The 15,742-nt window shown below is 45.0% G+C and overlaps 1 protein-coding gene across 7 annotated transcripts in view; it reads right to left on the reverse strand.

Moving 5' to 3' along the window:
- Positions 1 to 15,742, reverse strand: part of PAX7 (paired box 7) — a 178,141-nt gene that overhangs the window by 58,941 nt on the left and 103,458 nt on the right. For all 7 annotated transcript variants that reach the window (XM_075906838.2, XM_075906840.2, XM_075906837.2 and 4 more), the window contains exons 6-7: positions 8,850 to 9,015; positions 6,762 to 6,961 (exon numbers count right to left, since the gene is read on the reverse strand). In XM_075906838.2, coding sequence (XP_075762953.1) covers positions 6,762 to 6,961; positions 8,850 to 9,015 — 366 coding nt within the window. The remainder of the gene's footprint in view (positions 1 to 6,761; positions 6,962 to 8,849; positions 9,016 to 15,742) is intronic.

The raw sequence follows: 15,742 nt of genomic DNA on the forward strand, positions 1-15,742 counted from the left end.
GCCTCTCTGAAGAACTCGGGGAACAGCAGAGAACGTCCTTCCTTTCCTGTTTCAGAGCCTCTTCTCCTTTCCAGAACAGAATGCTGAGTCCCTCCTTAAACAGTGCCAGGATGCGGTAGTGGGGGTGGGGCTCGAGAATCTCTCTCCACCCCCACCCCTCGTTCTGTTTCTTTAAAATGACGGTGCATTTGTGGGGAGGGGAATGCTCACAAAAGGGAGGCAGCCTCCAGGGGGAGGAGGCCACTGACAGGGCACAGCAGCAGGCACTCGACGCCCTAGATGACGACACATCAGGCAGGAGGACGGAGGCAGGCAGGGTACCAGCTGGCGTGTGGGTTTGGAGATGAGGACAGCATGGTAGGTTCAACTCACTGCGCAGCCTCCCATGCAGAAGTGTGTGCTGCTGGGAAAGCCGTTCAGAGCGTTAACTTGTCCCTTGATCTTATTACTTAATCTCTCCCTGGGTTTGTCTCCCTTCTCCACCTTGCGGAGCTCTGCTCAGACATTGGAGCAACATCGGCCTGGCGGAAGGAGATCACAAGTCACCAATTTAGCCTGATAGATTCTCTGACTTCTGCAGTCAGTGGGGCAACCTTCTGAAATGGATGGGGACCTAGCCCTCAGAGATCCAGGTTCTGGGTCTGGGACGAGCGCCTCCTAAGCCACCCGGGTGGGTTGTCGTCACTGAGTCCAGTCTGACAGATGTACAAGGACTCATCTGGCTGCAGCTGGCTGGACTATGGTGTTAGGTTTGTTGAACAAAAAGCCTTCAGAGCATGATCATTAGCGGTCTCCTATCGAGGCTGCCCCAGTGTAAAACCCGTCACAGATGAATTCTCAAGTTACTGTAAGCTCTCTCATGAAGGATCAGGACGGGGGCTGGATTGAGTTATGCAGGGGTTTACTGATGCAGGACCATCCTTTGTCTCATTGAGATCAGGTCTCTTAGGTGGATTGCCACGTAAAATTAATTGTGTGCGGGAGGAGGAGTCTTAATCCAGCATCTGTCCAACGGTGGGAGGAGAAAAAGGGGCCCCCAGTAGATTTGGGAAGGCAAAGCTCAGGACAGCAACAGGGTGCTGCTGGTCAAGACAAAGGTGCTTTGACATAGATGTGGTGCGGCCCTTGGACTAGAACATGAAGGGACGCCGAGGGTCCAGACTGAGGTGCAACAGCAGAGCAAGACCCATCTGGAGGTCCCAGGACTGGAACAGAAGGGAAAGCTGCAGGTCAGGAGTGGGATGCCGTGTGTAGTGACCAAGCATCAGCACTGGACTAGCACGGTGTGTTGCAGGCCCGGAGTGCAGTGCCCCAGAGGGAGGGAAGAGGGTGAGACCAGCAGGAGGCGCTGTGACTGAGCCTGGAGGGGGTTCGGCAACACCGTTTGGAGGCGGATTACGCAGCAGCCCACTGGCAGTGCTGGCATTCCCTCGCTAGCACCAACCCGCACCAGGTGTAGACAAAACACACACAAAGGGCTACCATTTTCCACGGGCGTTAGGCAAAACGTTTGGCAGCTTCTGCTCCCTCTGTCTGGGAGGGGCTCAAGCCTGAGGAGGCTGGATCTAATCCCCCTTCTCTCTCATGAGACTGGAAACACAGTGCCTGGCTTATAGAATTTCAGCTGCCAGCACCAACCCTGTCTAGTAGGTTCTGGCCGGGATACCCAATCCAGAGGTAATCAGAGAGCATTCCCCGTGGCAGCCAATACAGAGGGCTCCTGCTGTGACTCAGGGGCAGGCCCCCCACCTCTGTCTGTCTCCTTGCCCAGCCTGCAGAGAAAGCTTCCCCCTATTGCTGTCGAGGGATGAAACCAGAGAACTGTCTCTTTGCGGCTCATACTGGTCAAGTTTTCCGTCTCCTAAAATCCCTTTTGTTTACTCCTACCAACAGTGGGCAGCCATTGCAAATGAAGAGATAGATTGAAAGACAAACAGACAGCTTTATAGACAGATAGAACGGTACAAATAGTTTATCTGTAGGGCTGTGGAGGGTTGCATTACTCACATGAAGGGTTGTCAAAGTGCCCAGCTGAGAAAGGACTCCGGTGTCTCCAATTGGCATTGCCAACTGGGCCATTAAGAGTCTGGTTGGCAGCAGAGCGGGGGGCTCAAAGCTAAGGCAGACTCCCTGCCTGCCCTGGCTTCATGCTGCTCCTGGAAGCGTCAGTTTCCCGTGGCCCCTAGGCACATGGAGCAGCCAGAGACTGGGAGACTCTGCTTACTGGCCTCACGCCAAGTTCCATCTTCCACATCTCCCATTGGATAGGAACTGTGACCAATGGGAGCTGCAAGAGGCAGTGGTTATGGGCACAAAGGCAGTGCACGGAACTTCCCTGGCTGATCATGTGCCTATGGACTTCAGAGACCTGGTAGCTGCTTCCTGGGAGCTGTGGCATGTGCCACCAAGACCCCAACCCCCTGCTTCAGCCTGGATTCCTCTTCCACACTCCAAATTCCTCACCCCGGCTCCATCCTAGAGCCTGCAATCCTAGCTGTAGCCTTCATTGCCCCACATCTTAGCCCGCTGTCTCACCTGGCGCCCTCTCCTGTACCCTGGGCCAACCCAGAGCTTCCACTACAGCCCAGAGTCTATACCTCTTCCCACATCCCAACCCTCTGCCACAGCCCAGGGAAGGTGAATGAGGGTGAGGAAGACTGAGTGACAGTCGGAGTGGAGCAAAAAGAGAGCAGGGCCTCAGAGAAGGGATGAGACATGGGTGGGGCCTCAGGGCAGGAATGGGGCTGGGGTGTCCAGTTTTGTTCAGATACAAAGTTGGAAACCCTATTCCCAAGTAAATTATGCAGGTTGTCTTCCAACGAGGACCAATAAAACCTTTACCCCATCCCAGCCTATCACGTATTCTGCATGTGTAAATACGTTATGGGAAAGAGACTTTATGAATGCCTTGTAGATTTTTATTCCCATTACCAGGACTATTTCTTGTATCCTTCTGCCTTTAAAACCAAAGGTCTTGGTTACCACAAATCTGATTGTGTAGCTCAAAAGGACAAAGTGGAGGTAAAACGAACGAGTATAAAATACCGATAAAATAACTGAAAACAGGTTTGCTAGACACAAAAATCTGGATATATTTACATGTGGATACCTTGGGCTTTCTAGCGTTACAAGTGAGTGCTCTGAATCTCACCTTTTCCACTGCATCAAGACCCCATTTCTTCAAGGGGACTTGAAGAACAAGCAAGATCGTGGGCTTTACGTTTTTAAAGGCTAAAAGACTTTTACTGGTCTGGGACTCTCTCTTATCCACCTCCAAGGCCTGAAGGCAGGATAATCTGGGGTCGGGGTAAGCATAGAAAGAGCCATTTCTCTGGTAGGTTTCTAAAATACGTTTTTCCATAACTAATGGGAGAGAAACAAAATTCACTATGATGTGATGTTGTATAAATGTTGTATTGGGATGCATTTGAGATGACCTGGGCAGCTCACACATGGAAGCTTCTTCATTTGTAAGTAATGTGTTTTTTTTCCAAAATCAGGCTAATGTATTTTCTACATTAAAGTATATCATAACTTATTCCCTATATGCAGAGTCATAAAGGAGTCCCTACCCATACTCCTCTTTTTGTTAGTACATTTCTTGATCAGTTAATAGTCCAGGACAGCATTTCTAAGCTGTCACATTTCCAGGGAAATCAATGATATCTTGTGGCAATGAGTTCCACAGGTTTATTATTGCAGATGGGTGGAAAACTGTATTCACTGTAAGCTATGCACTTTTGCTGCCTCTCAGGAGAGATGCCAGTGCCATCCAGCTGATTAGCAAAGTGCCCACAGCTAGATTTTTTTGTTTCTACTGATGGTGCACATACACACGTCTTGGTGCACATAAACATTTTTATTCTGCAACATAGATGGGAAAAATCCACACATAGATGGAAAAGATTAGAGGGAACATTGGTAGAGAACCAAAATTTCATCCCCTGAATACTCATGAAATTTCAAAATGTGGTTTTGTTTTGAATCAGAATCAAACCCAAACATTTCAAAATTCTCCATGCTGGAAAACTGAGAAAAATACCATTTTGGATCAGTTGTAATATTTCAATTAGATTTTGACCTTTTCTAAATATATTATCATATATAATATAATAAAAAAAATTGAAAGGAAAGATCATTTCAAAACAAAATATCAAAACATTCAAAATTAAAAAAAAATCAAACACATTTAGATCCAAAAATGTAGAAATAGGAATTGTTTGGAAGAAGTTCTTTAATCTATAAAATATAAGAGGTCAGACTACATAATCCCAGTGGTCTCTTCTGCCTTTGGAATTTAGAAATCTATGAAATGGGACTTTTCTGCGCTGTTGGAACTTGGTTGCTGTTTTTCTCCTAAATCAAATTTCAGCAAAACCAACACAATTTTAACAGAATTGCATTATCCAGTAGGAAAGGGTTCCGTCAAAGTTTTTACTGCCAGCCCCATTAATTAGGCATCGTGTTAAAAGTTTGTCTTTGTATCAGTTTTAAATGTGTTGTACTGTTACCTTAAATACTCCCTTCTTTTTCTCTAGACCGGTAATTTTTACATACCTCTGTTATGACCCTTCTTATTTGCTTTCTCTCGAAACTGAACAGTTCCAACCTTTTCATTTCAAATGCTTACTAAAAATCTTCCTGTAGTTTCAATTAAATAAATTATCCTGCACTTCTTGTCTTAAACAGTGCTGCTGAACACTCATAGGTACGTCTACACTGGCATGATTTTCCGGAAATGCTTTTAACGGAAAAGTTTTCCCTTAAAAGCATTTTTGGAAAATCGCATCTAGATTGGCAGGACGCTTTTCCGCAAAAGCACTTTGAGGGTTACAGGAATCTAGACGCGGTTTTGCGCAAAACCATTTTAGCCATCTGGGCTTTTTTGCACAAAACAGTACTGTGCTGTTTACACTGGCCCTCTTGCACAAATGATTTGCGCAAGAGGGCTTTTGCCCGAACAGGAGCAGCACAGTCTTTCCGCAAGAACATTGACAATTTTACATTAGATCATCAGTGTTCTTGCAGAAATTCAAGCGGCCAGTGTAGACAGCTGGCAAGTTTTTCCGCAAAATCAGATGATTTTGAGGAGAAAACTTGCCAATCTAAACACAGCCTTAGGGTGTGTCTACACAACAGTGTTATTTTGGAATAATGACCGTTATTCCGAAATAACAATGTGAGCATCTAGACAGCAATTCTGTTATTTTGAAATAAATTCGAAATAACTGACGGCTTATTCCCACTTCTGTAAACCTCATTGTATGAGGAATAGCGCCTATTCTGAAATAGCTATTTCGAAATAGCTGTAGCATGGACACTCCCCTGCTGCTATTTCAAAATAGCTCCTCCCTAGGGGTCTAAATCAAGGTAGCACATCCACTTCAGAGGAGACTGCCTCGGACTCATTTCAAGGCTTCTCTGTAGTGTAGAGGTGCTATTTCAAAATAAGCTATTTCTGAGTATTTCTTCCAGAACAGCTTATTCCGAAATAAGTGTGCAATGTAGACGTATCCTCACTATATGTACATATGACTATGTAAAAGCACACTAACCAGCTTTCTGTGCACATCCACATGGTCTATGTGGAACAGTGAATGCACAACACATTACTGCACATTGGAAATCAAATCCCTGTAGTGCACATTACGTCAGTGCATAGACAAGCCCTTAAAAACAAGCCACGTTTCACCCACCGGGCAGCTATGTTTCACTGGTGAGCAAAAGCAAGAGTGTAAAGCGCTTTGGAATCTTTCAGGCTAATAGAAGCGAGGTGAGTACAACTCGTTGTTACCCATTGACGTATGATAAATGTCTTATTACAGCTAAAAAAAAAAAAAATGCATATGGGACCCAGAGTACGACACATCAGAGAAGGGCGAAAATTAAACGCTCTGTCTGACAAATCTGGGGATATTTTGGAATGACAGAAAATTAGACTTAATAGTCCAGGTAATTCAGTGTTAAAGACTGGAGACACCATAGTGGGCCAAATTCTCAGCTTGTGTAAATCCTTCTAACTCCATTGACTTCAGTGGAGCTCACCACGTGTGGATCTAGCCCTGGGAGTTTTTGAACCTCACTCTACCCCCACCCTCACGAACGATTTAGTCCAGTGGTTCTCAGGAGCCCCACATTCTATCCTGAGCTCAGGGAGGTTGTGATCAGAGGTGATTCACCAGGTACCAGTTTGGCCTGGTAAGTTCAATACAGATGTGCTCTGATCTTTTATTTGAACAAACATACAGGGAACGCACCTTGTCTCTCTCACAGTGCATGTGGTTTTCTTATTCATGAGGATGTCAGACAAAATCAATCACATCACAATTAGTTCCAGGTAGAAACGGGAACCAAAATTCCAGACCAGACATCCCCGAACTTTGAAACGCTCAGACCTTGGTTGGCATGGGAACTTCTCAGCCAGGCCCATCTCTGTGATGGGCTGGAACAACCTCCCCTCGCCCTATTCCCACCAACCTTCCACTGGATGGCTCAAGCAAATCTCTGTCCTTTAAATCTCTATTCTCAGGAGCAGAGTGTGACATCTGAAACAAACAGGATCTGAGCTTCGTTAGAGGATGCAGAACCTCAGATGCAATGACTCAGGCTGGGTGGCTGGACAGACAGACATGTTGAGGGTCCCTGAGAGCATGCAATGATGACTCTGCCGTAACAGTGTTGGACAGCATAAAGCCGTTCCTCTCCCATAGGATCTGGGCTGGCCAAAGGCCAGAGAAGGAGAACAGAACAGCACTGCATACCTGCGGAGAGAGGCCATTGCTGACGGGGTTCATGTGATTGGCAGGAGCTGCAGGGTTCATGAAACTGTCCGAGTAGCTGGAGAAGCTGTGTCGGGCCCCGTAGGCAGAACTGGTATCAGCAGCAGCGGCAGCTGCCAGCCCTCCCTGGTGCATGGTGGATGGTGGCAGGGGCTGGGGTCTGTGCACTGTGCTGCCCCCATCTGTGAAGAAATCATGCAGAGGTAAACATTCATGAGACATGACCATAGGCCATGGGAGTCTGAGATGCTCTGGTCTCCACCAGGCCTCTTTGCTCCTCATCTCAGGAGCTCTCTCTTTTTTTACAACAACAGCTTCTCTCTTGCAGGCTGGTCTAGACCAGATGATTTGAGATTTTCTCCATTTGGAGTTCTCTATTCCCCTAGGTCAGGAGATCCAGGAGCATCCCCCAAATTCCACTCTCCCCACCCCACAATATTTCAAAAAAAATTCTTTCTGCAACATTGCCCCTTTCTCCATGGTTGGGTGTGTCTACACTGCAGGGCTTAACTCGAAATAAGCTACACAACTTGAGCTACGTCTTTCGAAATAGCTTATTTCGAAATTGGGAGGGTCTACACAGCACTTATTTTGAAATAGAGCCCTCTTCTTCCGACTTCCCTTTCTCCTTGTACAATGAGGGTTACAGGAATCGGAGGAAGAAGTCCTCAAGCGTGACAGTATTTTGACATTATTTCGAAATAACTGCCTGCTGTGTAGACCTGGACAAAGTTATTTCGGAATAGCGCTAGTTATTTCAAAATAGTGTGGCAGTGTAGACATACCCTTAGAGAGGATGGAGCAGCTGAAGGGAGAAAGGGACATTACGGACGATTCAAGCTATAAAGAAATATGCAGGAAACATAAGGCATGAAGTGATGTTGGTCTGAAGTCCCTGAGGTTGTAGGATCCTTTGTTAGGAACCAATCCAAGCTCCTTCGAATCAACAGAGGCTTTTCCATTGACTTGAATGGCCTTTGACTAAAATCCCAGCATTTTCCTGGCCAGAAAGCCAGCTCTAGTGTCAAAACCAAGGGGTTTGAATTTGGACCCCAGAGTCAGAGGTTACCTGTCAGCTGCTGCCCAGTGCCTAAAGCTTTGTGTGTGTGGGGAGTGTTTTGCTGTTAAATGGGATCCAATGCTATTCTCGGGTGACCTGCTACGGCTGCTGCTGGTGCAAAATTGGTCAGAGCTGGCCATGGTTTTTCAAATTTAGATGATAGTTTGAAGTTATTTTTAAAGGGGAAAAATAGAGAGAAAATGTTGCACATTCTCCCACCGGCCCAGTTTCCTGGTTAATGCAGCTGCCCAGAGGTTTGCCCTTGGCTGGGAGGCCAGTGTTTCACTCCGCTGAGCCATTTGGATTCATTAGTCTGCACTCTCCGGCCACGTCTGCACTAGGAAGTTATTTCGAAATTACTAAATTCGACTTGAGAACTCCCGATTTAACAAATTTGAGCTTGCATGTATCTCTATGGGGAAAAATTGAATGGAGTCCGAGATGGGCTCTGTTAAGGTGGACGCTATCAGAGCCCCTGGAAGCAGTCTGGGGAGCTGTGGGAGGCCTCCTGGAGGCCAATTAATTCGAATTAGCAGCACCGGCACGTCCACACGAACATAATTCAGTCTTACAGGTTCGGAATTAGTGTTATTCCTGATGTAAAGCAGGAGTACAGAATGTGAATTCCACAGCCCGTTATTCTGAAAAAATGGGCTTGGTAGTATGGACGCACGACTTACTAATTTGAACTGGGGGGCGTATTTTGGACTATGGTCCTAGTGTAGACCAGGGCTATGTGGCATGGAAAATGGAGCAGCCATAGTTCCAGGAGAACTTGATGTGGGAAGAGGGACCTGTGGACATTAAGAAGACTGGCTTTGCCTGGTATCCAGACTGGAAATACTGAGCTTCCATCAGCCTGAATCAAATGTTGCCCTCTTGATCAAGGCATAGAGCAAGTGCTTCAAAGTGATGGGAATGTGGAGTGGCAGGGTGGTCTGTCTGAGGGAGTGGAATAATAGTTGAGAGCAGACCAAGAAATACCCATTACCCTGGTAGTCGGTGCTCACCTTGGGAAATGGTGGTGGTTGGGTAGGTGGCATCTGGCAGCTGGTAGGGTGGTAGAGTCGGCATTCCAGTTGGCGGAAAGCCCCCTGGCAACAGGTGATTAAAAGCTGCCAGCTGATTGGCTCCTGCTTGCTTGCGCCACCTGGCTCTTCGGTTACTGAACCACACCTGCAAGTGAGGACAGGAAAGAGAAAGGGTGAAGTGCGCTGGGTTCCATCCATTGCAGGGATTGTCCTGTTTCACTCTGATTTCTGATGCTCTTCCTGGTCAATATCGACCAGAGCACCAGAGGGTGGGCAGGTGAGAGAGAGGCAGAGAATAATCCAGCACTTAATGCGCTGGCCTACAACTGGGGTGAACTAGGTTCAAGTTCCTGCTTTGGTCCACACTTCCTGCGTGACCCTGGACAAGGCTCCCTGTGCCTCAGTTTCCCATCTCTGCATTGAGGATCATAGCAATGTCCTATGTTAGAAGAGTGCAGGGAGAAGAAGTACCTATATACTCGAGTATAAGCCGACCCGAATATAAGCCGAGGCACCTAATTTTACCACAAAGAACTGGGAAAAAATATTGACTCGAGTATAAGCCTAGGGTAGGAAATGAGGCAGCTACTGGTAAATGTAAAAAATGAAGATAGATACCAATAAAATTACATGAATATTTATTTCAAAGAAAAACAATAACCTAGCTCTGTAAGTGGAAAAGGGGGTCAACAAAAACAATATGGTATCAAAAATACCATAACTTTAAAAGTACAACAACTAGCTGTTTTCGTGTTTTTAGCTGAGGGAAACTTGCAGATGGCAACTCCCTCTCCACATATACCATTCCCCCGACACAGAGGATAAAATATTTCCACAATCCCTGGGCAGATCCTGCTTTCCATAAGGATTTTATCCTTTCCATTCAGGCCCCTTACCTTAACACGGTGATGGGTTCAGATACAACGGCAGTGGACGCCGCATGAGAGAAAGTCTAGTTACTAAGCCCTATAAAGAGAGCCACTATAAAGTAGCAGTATTGCTGTCATCTGGCCAATCTGCCTCATTATCTGGCAACTATGTGACTCGTGCTGCAGGGTTAGGTTACTATAATGGCAACATGGCTGCACTAAACAGAGGAGACTGATGAGCATCCCAGTGCCTATGTTTGACAAGCTAATAAGACAGAAAGAGAGCAGAAAGGGCACAGAGTTCTCCTAAGTCCTGTGCACTGCAACAAGCCAGCAGTCCTGGCATACGGCCTCCCTGCATTCGGTGCTGCAGCTCTGGGCTGCAGCTGATCTAAATTGCTGCTCATTAAAATAAACCCAGGATTTATGCATTTGCAAACTTGGGCTTGCATTGCCCCTGTTTTACCGCGGAGACTCAGGAGAGCTTTTCTAAGTGGCTACGTCTGCCCCGAGGTGTTTTATCACAAGCCATCTCCCTCCTCCATGGCAGGAAGGGCCGCTCGAGCCATTTCTAGGATTTGGTTTATTGTAGTGAATCGGCAGGGCTCTGAGGACCGATCCCTGTTTGGGGCTGAGAAGTATGCGGATAAGCTTTCAAGCCAGATGAGAATGCAGCTGCTGGACTCTGTGAGGCCTAAAGGGCTAGAAAACGTGATTAAATTTCACAGCGACGAGAAAAAAATGGAGCAAAAATCAAGAGTGAAAAGCATGGGGGGTGGGGAATGTCCTCCAGCAGGCTTTCAGGCTGCTCAGGGACAGATTAGGAGCTGGGGTGACAAGGTTGGGGGGCTGCAGTTCCCAAAAGCACCCTCTGTTTTAGTGAGCCAAAGCAAATCTCTTTGTGTGTGTGTGGGGGGGGGGGGGTGAAAATTCTGGGTCTGAATCTCCTTTCACTTAGCACCTGAGTCAACTGGGGTCTTTTCACAAGCTTTGGGTCAAACCCCTAACAAATATGTCCCTCATGGGCTACTTTGTGTCATATTGCATAAGCTTAATTTCCTGGGGTGAGGGGCGATGAGGAATGGGTTTTCTTTCATCTCTTCCCGTGTAAGCATGGTTGGATCTCTCTAATTGCAGGCACTCTGCTACTAACTAGGATGTAGGCTGGGGCACCATGGCTTGGGGAGGTTACAGCAACCAGCGAGGTTCAATATGGGCAAGTAGAGGGGAATAATTTCTTCCATATATTTGGAATTGGTGAGTATTGTGTCCAGTTTTGCATCCCCCACTATAGGAAGGATGTGGACAAATTGAAGAGAGTCCAGCAGAGGGCAATGAAAATGATATGGGGAATGGGACATATGACTTATGAGGAGAGGCTGAGAAAACTGGGGTTATTTAGTCTGCAGAAGAGAAGAGCGAGGGGGGATTTGAGAGCAGCCTTCGACTCCCTGAAGGGAGGTTCCAAAGAGGGTGGAGAGAGGCTGTTCTCAATAGTGACAGATGACAGAATGAGAAGCAACAGTCTCAAGTTACAGTGGGGGAGGTCTAGGTTGGATATTAGGAAAAACTATTTCACTAGGAGGGTGGTGAAGCACTGGGATGGGTTCCCTAAGGCAATGGTGGAAAATCTCCACCCACAGAGGTTTTTAAATCCAGGCTTTACAAAGCCCTGGCTGGGGTGATTTATTGGTCCTGTTTTGTGTGGGGAGTTGGACTTGATCACCTCCTGAGTTCTCTTCCAACCCTAATCTTCTATATTCTATGACACATATCTGGGTGGCAGGACTGATGGCCAAGGGCAGGGAAGACTTGCAGGCTGCAAGAGGAAGGAGATGGCCTTGTTGCAGGAATCTCTGAGGAGATTCTCTGGCCTATATTATGTCAGAGATCAGTCTAACGGATCATAATGGATCTTCTATGATTAAAATTGCTGACCCTGCAAAGGGATGGGGCTGTGAAATGGACTTACACTCAACGTGATCAAACAAGACAAAGGGGAAAAGCTCATAGAAGTGCTTGTTTCTAACATTCTAGCAAACTGTCTGTTTGCTACTGTCTATACACTCATGGATAACAGCCTACTACTGGTGTCATCTATCAGAGTTATTCCTTCAGAGGGGTAGCTGGTAGCTCTGGTTTTTGGAAGCTGTTGGGTCATAACTGTGAAAAAGAACATGGGCTGATCCTACATAGCCCCGTACGTCATGCAGTCCTTTAAATCAGGGCAAAGTGGGTGTGCCAAATTATAAATATTTTGTATTTCTGTGTGCAGATGCGAGGGAAAGAGATTTCCTGTCCTGCAGCATTTCTGAAATATTAAACAGTAGAAAAGTCAAAATTTCACAAACTGTGAATCTGACACATGCTTTTGGAATTAGACCAATCAAAGCATTTCATTTCTTTAATTTGGAAAGATTTCATTTCTATTTTGATCATTTTGCATTTTTACTATTCTTAGTATAAATTTTGAAACAAGAAAAACTTTGAACCAGAAAACTGGAATATTTCATTTTGAAAATGTCAGACTATATTTACACATTTTAAACTTTATTTTCCAATTATTTGAGTAAAATAATTTGAACTAGAAAACTGTTTTGACACATTTCTTTCTTTCTCTTTCTATAATTCATAGAAACATACTCTCTCTCACAGTTTTGGTTTTGAAAAACTGGCATTTTTCCAGCTAAAACTCATTTAATCAGAAAATATCTAAACAGCTTTACTTCCATAGCATCTTTCATTGGAAGATCTCAAAGCACTTTACAAATCATTCAGCTGCACAGCTAGAGCTAAGGATACATCTATATGAGCAAATGTTACCATTTATACTATAGTCATACTGGTATATCTCTCCATGGGCACACACTTATTTTGGAATCAAAGTGACTTTTTCCACATTAGCATAAAAACCTTCCAAAGAGATATAGAGAAACTGAAAACAGGCACTTTATTCTGGTATAAGAGTTCCCACATGGGAAGTTATACGACAGCTCTTTCAATTCACACTTTAGCTTATACTGGTATAACTTATCTATGTAAACAATTCCCAGGTGACCCACTGAGATTCAGTGTGATCTAATAGGTAGGAGGTTAGGCTAGAAGTCAGGGAACCTGGATCTGCTACTTAATTACTGCATGGTACTGGGCAAATCATTTCCTTTTTATGTGCCTCTTTTTCTCCTCCCATCAGTTGTCTGCCTTGTGCAAATAGAGCTCACGTTCTTTATAGCAAGGATTGGCTTTTACTTTGTTGGTTCTGTGCATAGCACAGAGGCCTTTATCTCATTTTGGGCTTCTAAGTGCTACCGAATTACAAATGATGATAATAATAATACACACACAGTCATTTATCAAACATATTGAATTTGTTTTTGTTTTTGTGGGACAATCATGTGAGCATGTGATTTTTTTGGGTCTATTTGTTATTTAAAAATAACCAATTAATTCTGCCTCCCTCCCCCATCTCATTTACTGCTTGGCTGATGTTGCTTTGTTGTGATTGGCCACCTAAGTCACATGACATTGTCACTGTTTCTTGACTGGATGAGCATAACTGCCTAGGTTTCTGACTATGGTGTGTGTTCTTCTTAGTGACACTTGATTGCAAAGCAGACACAAAAGTGTGCACACATGGGTGAAATTGGTTGAGCAACATCTAGTGCAGGATCCTATTTCTAGCAGGGGCCAGCACCAGCTTTAGAGGAAGGATTCTGGCAATTCTAGTTATGCGATAGTTCCTCCAGTGCAAATTTCCTCCTCTATTTAGGGGCTGCCTTAAGCCCTCGAGCTTGTGGTTTTATAACAACTCTTCTAGAGGCCTTGTTTTTTGAATATTTACTATTCTCAATCAGGTTATTTTTGTTACTCACGCAACTGGTTAATTCTTTTCTGAATCCTGTTAAACCTTTGGCCTGAGGAATATATTGTGGCAATGAGTTCCACCGTCAATTGTGCACTGTGTGTTTAATTCACAGGCACATTTCTGCATTACTCACAACTCTATTGTGATAGTTATTATACCCATATTAAACCTATATTAAATATAGGTAAAATGAGGCATAAAGCACTTACATGATTTATCCAGGGCCACAAATACATCAGTGACTAAGCTGAACACAGAATCTAGAAATACTGATTTCCGCTTCCTTGCTTTAATTTCCGTTACCCTCCCTACGCACATTCCCCATGTACAATTTTTGGCACTCATTCCCAAGTATTACCAGGTAAATCAAAGATAGATCTGAGAGTCAAAGGGATGAGTTTACATCAAGGTTCATAACACTGTAAGCTCTTTGGGGCAGGGACTGTCTTTTTCTGAGTTTGTAAAGCACCAATCACAGTGGGATCCCAGACCATGCCTAGAGCTTCTTCATGCTATGGAAATACAAAAAATAAATAATATCAAACATTTATCATTTTATTTCTCTTTTGTCATACAAAGTAGATGTTCCTGTCCTTTCCCCTGGTTGTACTCCAAACACACACACACACACACACACACACACACACACACACACACACACACACACACACACACACACACACAGAGTTCCTGCTCATTCATGCTAACAGGGCATCTTTCCTCTGTTTATGACATCCTATCCTGCTCCTACTGCAACAGTTATCAATGAATGACCCGACATTCTGACCAATTGCGTAGCAGTGGTAGGGGGCAGACAAAAAAAAAAAAAAAAAAAAAAACACACCAAGGTCTCGGCTTGAAGAGCTTCCACTCAAGAGAGCTGGAGACGGTGAAGAGATGAAGATGGTTCAGGAGAAAAATTGTCTCAATAAAAAAATAGTCAATTGCTTCAAGGTCTCTGAATCAGAAAAGAAGGAGAGCTTGCATGCCAAGGGGGTAAAAGCTACTTCATTGAATTCTGACACTTTTCTGAAGCTGGATAGGGTGGGAAAGTTCCTTTTTATAACTGAGAGCCAGATGCTGGCAAATCCACTGTGGATTAGGAGTTTTAGAAGAAACACATGGAGTGGAATGGGCAACCAACCTACCCACAATTACTCCTGTTCCCCCCTGGGTGATTTTGTCTATTGAATTGGTTAACGTATGATCAAAATGCAATTTTGGGGAGATTTGTGTTATATTATGTTACATCCCTTAAGGTTATTGTCTTCGCACTCATTCATACACACACACACTGGCACATGGATGCACACACACAAAATTCAAAACTGAAGCACAAGGCTCCTCACGACAGCAGTGCCAGCCAGTGAACCAGAGCAAACTTACAATTGTGCAACTATTGGGAGAGCATGAGAATCCCAGTCAAGATACAACCCCTGCGCACACACACCTCTTCAAGGTTCCATCGGCCTAATACTGAACTATCACTGGAAATTTGACTGCTGACTACAATGCTAGCAGGATCAGGCCCTATGTAAGTGCTCATCTGCTTATGTTTCTACTCTCATAGGCTTGGTCTGTACTAGATCAGGCAAGTTGGCTCAGAATACGTAATTGCAGCTAGCTGAGTCATTTTACCTTAAGCTGAGCTGTGGCAGTGTCACACAGAGGGAGGCCAATGGGAGCACATAGTCCTGTCGGCTTCCCTTAATCCTTGCAGAAGGAGAAGTATCGGACTCTGGCAGGGGCTTCCCTCTGTGTTCGATTTAGAGGGTCTATACTAGACCTGCTAAATCAAACACTAGAAGATCAATCTCCGGAGCATTGCTCTTCTCAGAAGTGTAGAGAGGCCCATTGTGTTCTTCTGTCTTTATACTCTTTCCCAAGTCTCATCTTTGCATATTTTATTCATCCCATCTACCCACAGTTGGCAGAATTTCCCATCTCTTCACCAGTGACCTCTCTTTTCTCCTTAATATCCCTCCTTAACAGCCTCTTCTTCCTCCAACCCATTCCACGCTGATCTGCTCGCAAGTGTTGTCCGCAGCACCCTCCTGCTGCCCTGCTTTGTTTCTCTTTGTGTTGGAACAGACCATGTCTTCTTGATACACAGACCTTCGCAGGGCAATACAACTGAT

This window comes from Pelodiscus sinensis, chromosome 24 (assembly GCF_052426305.1).
Source record: "Pelodiscus sinensis isolate ZL-2025 chromosome 24, ASM5242630v1, whole genome shotgun sequence".
In the NCBI taxonomy this organism is placed as follows: domain Eukaryota; kingdom Metazoa; phylum Chordata; order Testudines; family Trionychidae; genus Pelodiscus; species Pelodiscus sinensis.